A 12,030-nucleotide genomic window follows, 5' to 3' on the forward strand; every position below is an offset into this window, starting at 1 on the left:
ATATATTTACCCTTTAGAGCATTAACAGGTTTTGCATGAGAACCAAGTTTACAGCCCGACCCCATAGTGTACCGCTTACGAAGTACAGCTGCCCCCTCCTTATCTAAAAAATTGGGGATAATAATTGATCTAACCCAAAGGGTTGTTGTAAGAATTAAGTGACATATGTAAACTACCCAGCACAGTGCAAACCTGGGGAAGAACTTAATAATTATTAGCTCTCATAACTGTTATTATGGAATATCACTATCACTCTTTTACTTAAGAGTATATAGAAAAGTCATTTTCAAAGCACTTTGTTTGTCATACCTAAGTGAAAATGATTTCCAAATTAAGGACACTTAATATTCCTGTTAAAGGGGAAGATTGGGTAAATGGACGGGCAGAGTGTAGGAATTACTCCTGGGGAGCTCAAGGTCTTCACTTCAGACCCTTGATCATCCCCAACGTATTGAAAGCCTTGGACTGAAAGTCATACAAGAGCTTTTTTTCTTTTTAATAAATTTATTTATTTATTTGCTTTTGGCTGCGTTGGGTCTTTGTTGCTGCGCATGGGCATTTCTCTAGTTGCGGCGAGCAGGAGCTACTCTTTGTTGCGGTGCGCGGGCTTCTCATTGCGGTGCCTTCTCTTGTTGCAGAGCACGGGCTCTAGGCGTGCGTGCTTCAGTAGTTGTGGCTCGCGGGCTCTAGAGTGCAGGCTCAGTATTTGTGGCTCATGGGCTTTGTTGCTCCGAGGGGTGGGTGGGGTCTTCCCGGACCAGGGTTCGAACCCGTGTCCCCCGCATTGGCAGGCGGATTCTTAACCACTGCGCCACCAGGGAAGCCCCAAGAGCTATTTTGATGCCAGAAAAGCAGCATGTATTCTGGGAATATCCTAGAAGGCGCAGCGGCTTGTGCTACTTACAGAGTGGATTACCTACAAAGATGCCAAAGAACAGGATGGCATATTTGCAAGAAAAAAAAAATCACCCTGTCTGCCTAGAAACTATCATATTTTCTAACACTTTAAAAACTACCAGAATACGTTGGAAATCTCATTGACGAAGCCAGGAGTTGGAGGCAAGATATCCAAATGTGTTTGTGCTTTTTCAGTCACTTACTGGCATTCCTTTCACATCGCCATTTCTAACTCAATGGATAATGGCCCACATTTACCTAGTAAGACACCTCTGATGCCCCCAAGATCTACCCAGTACTTCTGCCAGGCACCTACCTGATCACTGGGCTACTGTGACTCCTACTTGGATATTCCATCATCTTCAGGCAAACTCAGAAATGAACTCCTGCTTCCAGCAAATTTGGAGATACTAACTCTCATTTACTCACCTCTGAGAAGTAACTGGCAAACAAATATATTAAAGAAATCATTGTAGGGACTTCCCCTGGTGGCGCAGTGGTTAAGAATCTGCCTGCCAGTGCAGGGGACACAGGTTCGAGCCCTGGTCCGGGAAGATCCCACATGCCACGGAGCAACTAAACCCGTGCACCGCAACTACTGAGCCTGTGCTCTAGAGCCCGCAAGCCACAACTACTGAGCCCATGTGCCACAACTACTGAAGCCCAAGTGCTATAGGGCCCGCATGCTGCAAGTAGTGAGCCCATGTACTACAACTACTGAAGCCTGCATGCCTAGAGCCCGTGCTCTGCAACAAGAGAAGCCACCGCAATGAGAAGCCCGCACACTGCAATGAAGAGTAACCCCTGCTCTCTGCAACTAGAGAGAAAAAAAAAAAATCATTGTAACAGACACAGAAAACAAACTTAACAGTTCCAAAGGGAAAAGGGGGGAAGGATAAATTAGGGATTTGGGATTAGCAGATACACACTACTATATATAAAATAGATAAATGGCAAGGACCTACTGTATGTATAGCTCAGGGAACTCTACTCAATACTCTGTAATAACCTGTATGGGAAAAGATAGTGAAAAAGAATAGATTATATGTATATGTATAGCTGAATCACTTTGCTGTACACCTGAAACATTGTAAATCAACTATACTTCAATTTTAAAAAAAGAAATCATTGTTTGAAAAAATGAGATTGCCCAGAGATATAGAAAACAAGACAAAATAATATATTGAATACAGTCCCTTATGCCTATCACCAGCTCCCTGCTTTTTGTTGATAGAAATAAACATCCTAAATTCTTTTTTAAGTTTGCAGAATATGGAGACCTTGTGGAACTGGCCCCAGGCAAATTTCAATTTGTGCCAGAGAACCGGAGGTACCAGGTACAGTAAACCTCAGTTCCAAAAGGGCAAATAAGTGAAAGAGATCATGATTGAAGAAATAAGAAAAGGGTTGAGATGATTTTTGCTACATTTTCTCAAGAGCATGTTTTTTTAGCAGCAAAGAGTCTGCTGGTTTTACACCTGGAGGAAACACTGTCCAGCTGAAATAAAGGGAAGCCTCCACACGGCTGTCTGTTCATCTTCAAACTGTAATGGTCACCTTGGTCCCTTAGAGAATACATTGCTATGTGTTTTCTTCAAAGTTTAAGATTATGGGATAGTTTTACTGCTTTATATGGAAGAATTTCCTCTTAGGACACTTCCTATTGGGGCCACACATGGTCTCCTACCTAGTCACGGTCTCTACTGTCTCGGGGAGTTGCTCAGAGAGCACAGGGGACCTGACCATGCTGGCGGTCTCCTCCCGGATGCCAGCAACAGCACAGACAAAATGCTCTAACTCATGGGGTGAGTTCTCCAGGGGGCCAAGAAAGGTTGGCTTCTCCCATGTAGAGCCCAGGTGCTAAAAAAGGAGGTATTTGTGGAAGCAACTCTAAGCTGACCTATGACATCTTTTGTGCGGGTATGAATTTTTGACCTGCTGCAAGTCCAGGCTTTTTGTAGACCGATAGTATTAAAACCCAATAGGCAAGTCCTCATGTCAGGGTCTTCATCTAAAAGGGAAAACATCATCGTATGGAATTGCATTCAAAAAGTCCAAAAGACCCACAGACATAGAAAACAAACTTAGGATTACCAAAGGGGAAAGGGGGAGAGGGATAAATTAGGAAGTTGATTAACAGATACACACTACTATACATAAAACAGATAACCAGGACATCCCTGGTGGTCCGGTGGTTAGGACTGCACGCTTCCACTGCAGGGGGCACAGGTTCGATCCCTGGTTGGGGAACTAAGATCATGCAAGCCGCGTAGCACGGCCAAAAAATAAATAAAATTAAATAGATAACCAATAAGGACTTACTGTATAGCACAGAGAACTATACTCAGTATTTTGTAATAAACTATAAGGGAAAAGTATCTGAAAAAGAATAGTTATATATGTAGGTATAACCGAATCACTTTGCTGTACACCTGAAACTAACACTAAACTAACACTGCTTCCCTGGTGGCGCAGTGGTTAAGGATCCGCCTGCCAATGCAGGGGACACAGGTTCGAGCCCTGGTCCCAGAAGATCCCACATACCGCGGAGCAGCTAAGCCCGTGCTCCAGAGCTGCTGAACCTGAGCTCTAGAGCCCGTGAGCCACAACTACTGAAACCAGCAAGCCACAACTGCTGAAGCCCGCGCGCCTAGAGCCAGTGCTCTGCAACAAGAGAAGCCACCACAATGAGAAGCCTGTGTGCAGCAACAAAGACCCAATGCAGCCAAAAATAAATAAATAAATAAACCATGCTCCAATTTAAAAAAGTCTAGAAAAAGGCAGTCATTGGCCTCACTATGTCACATAATACCCCCTAAAATTTCAACTCACCCCAAATCAGGCAAGCAAAGCTAATGTCCCACACCTTAATTATTACTTTAAAATCCATCTGACATTAAAGGTTCACCCATCACTCTAAAGCCAGTCAGTTTTCCATGCCCACAGGACAGTCATTCATGTGGATACAGTAAGTCCCCTACATCAGCAAGTTTGTTCGTAAGCGTGACAAAGTTAGCCTAGGTACCCAACTAACACAATCGGCTATAAACCTACTGTAATAGGTTTATAATACTTCTCACACAAATAATGCATAAAAAACAAACACAAAAAATAAAACTTTTAAAATAATTTTTTTAAGTTTAATTTTTAAAATTAATTAATTTATTTATTATTTTTGGCTGTGTTGGGTCTTCATTGTGGTGCGTAGGCTTCTCATTGCCGTGACTTCTCTTGTGGAGCACGGGCTCTAGGTGCGCGGGCTTCAGTAGTTGTGGCACATGGGCCCAGTAGTTGTGGCTCGTGGGCTCTAGAGCACAGGCTCAGTAGTCGTGGCACATGGGCTTAGTTGATCCACGGCATGTGGGATCCTCCCAGACCAGGGCTTGAACCCATGTCCCCTGCACTGGCAGGCGGACTCCCAACCACTGCGCCACCAGGAAGTCCCAAGAAAACATGTTTAATCTTACAGTACAGTACCTTGAAAAGTACAGTAGTGCAGTACAACAGCTGGCGTAAAGGGGATGGCATCGAGTGAACAGGAAAGGAGAGTTACTGCCTGGAGGAGGGAGAGGAGGTGGGAGATGGTAGAGCTGAAGGACCGTCAGAAGTAGGAGACGGAGGGCAAGCTGCAATTTCACTCATGCCTGATGTTGATGGAATGCACGTTCGCATCTTCAAAAGTTCGCAACTTGAAGGTTCGTATGTAGGGGACTTACTGTAATTCTCTAGCATAGCTGTTGAGTACAGGATTTTCCACCGTGCTTGACTCAGGGGCTACACCAAGGAGGAAACGCATCCAAGTCTCTGCTCCCATGTAGCTTCATCTAGTGGAAGAGACAGACGTGCCTTCCCACTGCCTGACTTTGAAGAAAGACTCTGCTGCTGAGAAAACAATCAGACAAATAGACAGGGTAAAGGTGATCTGTGCTACTCAGCTTAAGTTTGGTTGAACATTTTCATTTGAAAACATAGGTTTTAGCATTGTATCGAAGGATGGTGGGCATGCAACCAAACAGTGACTGAGACATTTGTTCACAGAAACACACCAGTGGGAAAATAGCATTCAAGAATATTTGGTAATTATGTCTTGGTTCCCGTGAATGAATTATAGCTCAGCACTGAAGGAAAAAATATCTTTTGAGAAAGTATATTTTGAGAAAACAGTTTTTGCCCTCAAGGTAATAAGCAACACGCTTCTGAAGAATGATTATCCAACTTCCTTTCACAGAGGAGTGTTTCTGGAGAATCTGGAGAAATGATGGTAAGTTTACTTTGATTTTGTTAAAAATTGATGTCTGAATGACTTTTCTGTTACCTATTATCGAGCAATCAATACGGGTGCCTCCTTTGTCTTCATCACTGAGAATGTTTACCTGACTTTCGAAATACCCCCTTGCCCAGTTCTGTTTGGAAGTGTGTCTAAAATTCAGCATGAAAGGGTGCAGTTTGTATGCAGCCGGGAGAGCTGTCCCCAGGAGTGAAAATGTCCCTTCTCTTTACTTACGCAAGTTTTGACAACATTGTAGGTGTTTTTGGAATAAAAACTGTGTATTTATTCCAACAGAATAGTTTTGATTTAAAATAGGACACCTAACAGCTTTGGAGGGTAAAGCCGTGAGTATGGAAAAAGCACTCTTAAACATGAAATGGCCCGATTCCCTGAGATGTTCGGAGTAGAGCTTCCTGTGGCAAGAAAACATCAAGAGGAAGGGTTCCCTGGGCTTCCTGCTCTGAACTGACAGCAACTGTGAGAAGCTCTGGGTTAGGGGGGAAGAAGGACAAACAACGTAGCCTGGGTTTTATCTCAGCTTGAGGTGGGCTGGATGTTAATGTGTTGAAAGGTTTAATCTTGGATGACAAAGTTGAGGCATATGACACCTAGTATTGAAATAAGCAAAACCTTTCGGAGAAAAAAGCAAAACCTAGTCGGTCACATCACTGCCATAATCCTGACTGTTTAGAGTCACCTCCTAAAAGATGTGTGTTTGCAGTACTTTGTCTTTGAGCATACGGATACTAGAACTGCCTTAAATCAGTAGAGAAGGATTGGGATTAGGGGTCCCGAGGACTGGACCAGTAACTGCATCAAAACGCCCTCTGCAAGATATTCTGTTCTTTGTTCACATCCATCAGCATTCTCATATTTTGTTTTAATTTGGGAAAGGACAAGAGGACTGCAAGAAGGTGAAATTACAATAGATCAGGTTGAAGAAGGTAGGTGGCAGTGTGGGGCTCTGGGGACCACATGTGTCTTCCACCCCACCGTACCGCTGGAAGTGCCCAGGTCCCCTTCCAACGCTGCAGTCCTGCATCCTTCCTTCCCTCTGGCCCTGCATTCGAAGTTATTTCCTGCACTTTCGTAATCCAAACTTGCTTCCCCACAACCATTTTCTCCTCGTATTCTAACCTTTAATCATTTTTAATAGACTCATAGCGCTTGAAAGGCATCTCAAGATATCTCAGGCCTTTTGTTATTAAATTTTATTTATTTTAATTTCATATTTCCTCTGACTTTTTTATTTTTATTGATATTTAATTTATGACTTTGCTTTTTTTAATCTTTGATCTGTTTGGTTCTGAAAAGGGCACGTTAAAGTTTACTAATGACAAAAAAAAAAAAAAAAGAAGCTATCTCAGGCTTCTGCCTGAGGAGTATTCCAAGAAGTTAGGAGAATGCTTAGTAATACCTGAGTTATATGCTTACCGATGCCTTAGAATTGTTTGTAATCAAATGGACCAATGTTAGCGTTGAATACGTAGTGAAGTTCTGTGTCATTTTTCTCTGAGTACAGTTGTATTTTCTTGCCAATTACAGGAAGATGTTGATCAAGTGACTCTTTATAGCTATAAAGTCCGGTCTACTGTCACTTCCCGAATGGCCAACACTGTCATCCAGGCCAAAGTGGTGAACCACTCCCCACAGCCTCAGGATGTCGTGTTCGATGTGCAGATTCCCAAAGGAGCCTTCATCTCCAACTTCTCCATGTGAGTAACTCCTGTGCAGAACCAGAAACTGGATGTGCTCTGCTCAAAGAATCGAACCCCGTCACAGTTAGGATGGACCTTAATGGCCACCTAGTCCAGTGGTTCTCGCTTTCAGAGCTGTGGACCCCCTGGACATCAAGAGTCATCTTGGGGTGGGTCCCAGTGTTTTGCTTCTGTTCAGAGTAACAGAATTTGTGAAGCATTTACTTTTCTTTTCTGATAAATTAAAGCATCCTTAAGCCTATCTCTGTGGTAACAACCTCCCACTTACTTGGGGAGAGAAAAATATATGGAGTTGCCCTGGGTTACAGGAAACCGTATATGAGTGTGTAGGAGGTTGCAGGTCAGCATCATCTATCACATGTTTCTTTACGGGGAAAAAGAAGTGGAGAACCGCGGATTAAATCCAGTCACGTGTCCAGTGCTTGAATTCCTCTGTGTAGCCGCTGACTAGTGAGCATTACCCAGGCTTGGCTTGAATATCTCCTTGATGATAAACTCACTACTTTCCAAGGCAATTCACTCAGTGGTTGGCAGCGCTTAGAATTATTTCTGCCACTTAATGGAAATCCGTTCCATTTCCTACTCAATGACTCTAGTTCTATTCACAAAAGAACTTTTAAAAAATTCCCTACAAAATGCATACTGAAGTGTTCAAGGATGAGATGGTCAGCTATCTGAGATTGGCTTCAGAATAAATGAGGTGGAAGGAGGGGGTATAGAAAATGGAGGTTGGCTGAGTATTGATAATGGTGTAACTCAGTGATGGTTTCATGGAGGTGTCTTACATTATTCTATTTTTTTGTATACTTAAAGATTTCCATAATAAAAAAATTTTAAACCACCCAAATGTCTTTCAAATAGTGAAGGCCAGTTATATTGTTCCCACCCTGAGGCTTCATTCATCAAGGGTAAACTTTCCCTGTTCTGCCAATAGAGGAATAAATAAAATAAAAGGTTCAAATACCAAGCACTTTGGCTTCTAAAAATGGCAGAGCCATTTTAATTATATTTTCTAAACAAAACAAAGGTGAGGGGAACAAAAGGCAATTTGTAACTTGGAATTGGACTTATTGGAATTGGAATTCATGGATTTTGAATCCTTCAAATTGTCTGAGAAATTTATTAACAAAAAAAATTATTTTAGTCAGCCTTTTCTAAAAAGCAAATGTAGAAGGAAAAGATTTTATGTAGTGGTATTATATGACACTGTCTAAAAAATTATATTAAAGCTAGTTTAATAAATTCTTATTTTTAAACTATATGACTAGATATTCCAGGTATCTCATCTTTCTGTTTTCCTTCATTCTTTCCCTTTGTCCCCATCTCATTCCTTAGAAGATTTGAGGTGATGAAAGACAGAATTGTGAAATATGTTTATTTTGATCTCTCTGTACTCCTGGCTGAATGTATAAATCAGAGAAGATAGCTCCTTACATCACCACAATTTAATATGAACCGCACAGACCTCCATCTCCAGTCAAAAAACTTCTCCTGCCTATTTATCAAGGTTCCAAATATTCCACCATTAGAGATTATTTCCTTTGGTCATAAAGACTTTTTGGTCTTCGAACCTTAGCATGATTTGATGGAAATAGTGCCGACCTGGGCACTCGGGGTCCAGTTCTAGCTCTGCCTCTGAGCGAGTGTGTGACCTCAAGCAAGTCGCTTGTCTCCTTGGCTCTTATTTCTCTCACCTACAGAGGTGAACCAAGCGTGCTTGACAAGCATGCTGTTAGCATTTGGGACAGGAAACTCCACCTCACGTTGCAGAATGTCTAGCACTCTTGGGGTCGTCCCATAATGCCAGCAGCCCTTCTCAGTCATCAGAACAGCCAAAAATTTCTCCATGCACTTTAAATACCTCCTTGGGGAGAGATGCTGCCCACTTGAAGCCCAGATGTTCCATTTTGCTTCTAAAATTCTGTCATTCGACTGCTCCAGCTAACCATTATTGGGACGGATTAGGTGACGGCCAGCTAAGAGACAGAGGTGACATGAGCACACAGAGGTCCCCGAGGGAGATGTTGGAGAGATAAACACAAACTGTGCAAAGAGATTGACAGGCACCTTTCTTCATCTTTCCTTGCTCTTTTCCACCCTCACAGGAGAGTGTAATGCCCCCAGGCCACCCCAGATCCTTAACACACAGGAGAATGATCTTATAAACCGAAAGTCAGCCAGATAACTAGTGACTTATCAGTCACCAATCCTAGGCACATTTGTCATTCCAAAGGGAGGCACAAGAGAACAACCCTTAATCTGAAGGGTAAAACTGGAAAATGAAGAAACATTTTAAAAATTTTTTATATTGGAGTATAGTTGATTTACAATGTTGTGTTAATTTCAGGTGTACTGCTAAGTGATTCAGTTGCAATATACATGCATCTATTCTTTTTCAAATTCTTTTCCCATTTAGGTTATTACAGAATATTGAGTAGAGTTCCCTGTGCTATACAGTAGGTACTTGTTGGTTATCTATTTCTATGCACTAGTGTGTATGTGATAATCCCAGTCTCCTAATTTACCTCTCCCCCTTCCACGTTTCCCCTTTGGTAACCATCGGTTTGTTCTTTAAGTTGGTGAGTTTCTTTCTGTTTTGTAAATAAGTTCATTTGTATCATTTTCTTTAGATTCCACATATGAGCGATATCATATGATATTTGTCTTTCTCTGTCCAACTTACTTCACTTAGTATGATCATCTCTAGGTCCACCCATGTTGCTGCAAATGGCATTATTTTATTCTTTTTTATGCTAAGTAGTATTCCATTGTATATATGTACAGCATCTTGTTGATCCATTCCTCTGTCGATGGACACTTAGGTTGCTTCCGTGTCTTGGCTGTTGTAAATAGTGCTGCTATGAACGTTAGGAAGAAACATTTTAAACACTACAATATGCAAGAGGAAGCTTTTAGGACGGGAGCCCACCTCACCTCTCTTAATCACACTAACAGATAAAGGGACTCCTGTGAAATATGCAACGTCTCTGTGTTTCCTGCAGGTTCAAAATGATAATTAAATAATTCATTAAGTCCACCTGGTTGCGTTGTTGGCTTGTTGTTTGTTTGTTGCGCTAAGACTACTATTTGGACCAACTGTAGGCCCTCTGTCATTTTTTAGGACTGTGGATGGCACGACATTTACTAGTTATGTTAAGGAGAAGACGGTGGGCCGAGCCCTCTACTCGCAGGCCAGAGCAAAAGGCAAAATGGCTGGATTGGTGAGGTAAGGGGGGGGGGTCCTCATCCACTGCTGCCCCCACTCAACCCCAAAACCAGCCTCCGAGAAGGCACAGAACCTCATCCTCAGGTGGCAGAGTTAGGTATCTCCGTTCCTGTTTCCCTAAGGCCTCCTGCAACACATGAGTTTTGGATGATCTCACACGTGTTAGCCTTACATAGCTTGCCTTGCATGTAGATGGCTGTCCTGTCACTAAACACTGATTCCCAGCAGAGTACAGAGAGGAACTACAGAAATATTGGTGATCGGGGCTTCCCTGGTGGCGCAGTGGTTGAGAGTCCGCCTGCCGATGCAGGGGACGCGGGTTCGTGCCCCAGTCTGGGAGGATCCCACATGCCGCGGAGCGGCTGGGCCCGTGAGCCATGGCCACTGAGCCTGCGCGTCCGGAGCCTGTGCTCCGCAACGGGAGAGGCCACAACAGTGAGAAGCCCGCCTACTGCAAAAAAAAAGAAAGAAAGAAAAATATTGGTGATCTTGTTACAGCACCACATAACACAGAAAGAAAGGTTTGGAATTTGTCTTAATGATCTTCTTGGCCTGTTTTTATGGGGTGGCACCTTTTTCGGCACAGTTACTTAGTTTAGATTCTGTTTATTTTTTTCCCCTTACGGTCTTAAATAAGACACTGGAAATGCCACGCCACCCTCAGAGAGGCAGCCTCTCCCACCAGAAATGTCAGAGGAATGTTCACTGATCCCCACACTGCGTATCTAAGCCGCCCTCAGATCCTGCCATCTTCTTTTCTTCATCTCCTTCTCCTCCTCCAGACGCCCAAATTTCCCCTTAGCTGAAGTTCTTTTCATTTCATTCATGTGTTCATTCATTCAAAAAAAATGCACTGAACGTTAACACTACCCAGCTCTGTCAAAGGTGACAGCAACACTGCAACAAACACCGTCAGGCCAGTGGAGGAGATGGCCACAGAACGGACAGTGTATAGGTGACTATAACATATAGATGACCATAACATATATAGCATATAGGTGACTATAATATATATATCATATAGGTGACTGTAATATGTATAATATTTAGGTGACTGTAATACATATAACATACAGGTGACTATAATATATATAACCTATGGGTGACTATAATATATATAACAGATGACTGTAATATATATAACAGATAGGTGACTGTAATATATATAATATATAGGTGACTATAACATATATACCATATAGGTGCCTACAGTATATATATTATATAGGTAAGTGTAATATATATAATATATAATGGGGTAATATATAATGGTATAATGTGCTAATGTAGAGATGGTACAAAACCCTATGGGAGTTCCAAGTACCAAGTGAACAGTTCTGTCCAGGGGTCCAGATCATCACAGAAGACTCGATGTTTGAGCTGAGCCCAAAGAGATTAATAGAATTCAACCAGGAGAAAGGACAGGAGAAATTCCAAGCCAGGGAACATCTCCAGCATGCCTCCAGGTTAATAAGTGCTTTAAGTATCATTCTGCCGTCTTTACTCATCACTTTGACCACATCATCCATCCATTTATTATTTCTTCATTCCACAAATATTTATTTGCAGCAGAAACTTCTCCAGGTACTGCGGATACAGCAGAGAACACGGAGCTCGCATTGTAGCCTGCCCTCCCCCACCCAGATACATCAGATCTCTCACCCCACTCTCTACTTCTAAGCTCTGTACCCGGCCGTGCTCATCTTTTTCTTCAGCTGCCCTGTATCCCAAGCTCACTTCTTCATGGTACTTCCCTGATCCCAAACGATCCGATTATGCATGGTCTCACCTTGCTTATTTAGCTGTTTAATTTGTTTTTTAATCACCCATTGTTTCTCTTAATGCTCAAATCTCCCTCATTTGACAATCCTGCTGTTTTCTCTTTAAAACCATAAACACCTCAAGATTAATGATCACGT

General features: G+C 42.4%; 1 protein-coding gene across 1 annotated transcript in view; it reads left to right on the plus strand.

The window, feature by feature from the left end:
* ITIH2 (inter-alpha-trypsin inhibitor heavy chain 2) overlaps positions 1 to 12,030 on the plus strand; it is a 63,803-nt gene that overhangs the window by 22,400 nt on the left and 29,373 nt on the right. The window contains exons 7-10 of the mRNA XM_079912058.1: positions 2,160 to 2,234; positions 5,126 to 5,158; positions 6,713 to 6,882; positions 10,007 to 10,111. Of these exons, the coding sequence (XP_079768184.1) occupies positions 2,160 to 2,234; positions 5,126 to 5,158; positions 6,713 to 6,882; positions 10,007 to 10,111 (383 nt within the window). The remainder of the gene's footprint in view (positions 1 to 2,159; positions 2,235 to 5,125; positions 5,159 to 6,712; positions 6,883 to 10,006; positions 10,112 to 12,030) is intronic.

This window comes from Stenella coeruleoalba (assembly GCF_951394435.1).
Source record: "Stenella coeruleoalba genome assembly, chromosome: 2".
NCBI lineage: Eukaryota > Metazoa > Chordata > Mammalia > Artiodactyla > Delphinidae > Stenella > Stenella coeruleoalba.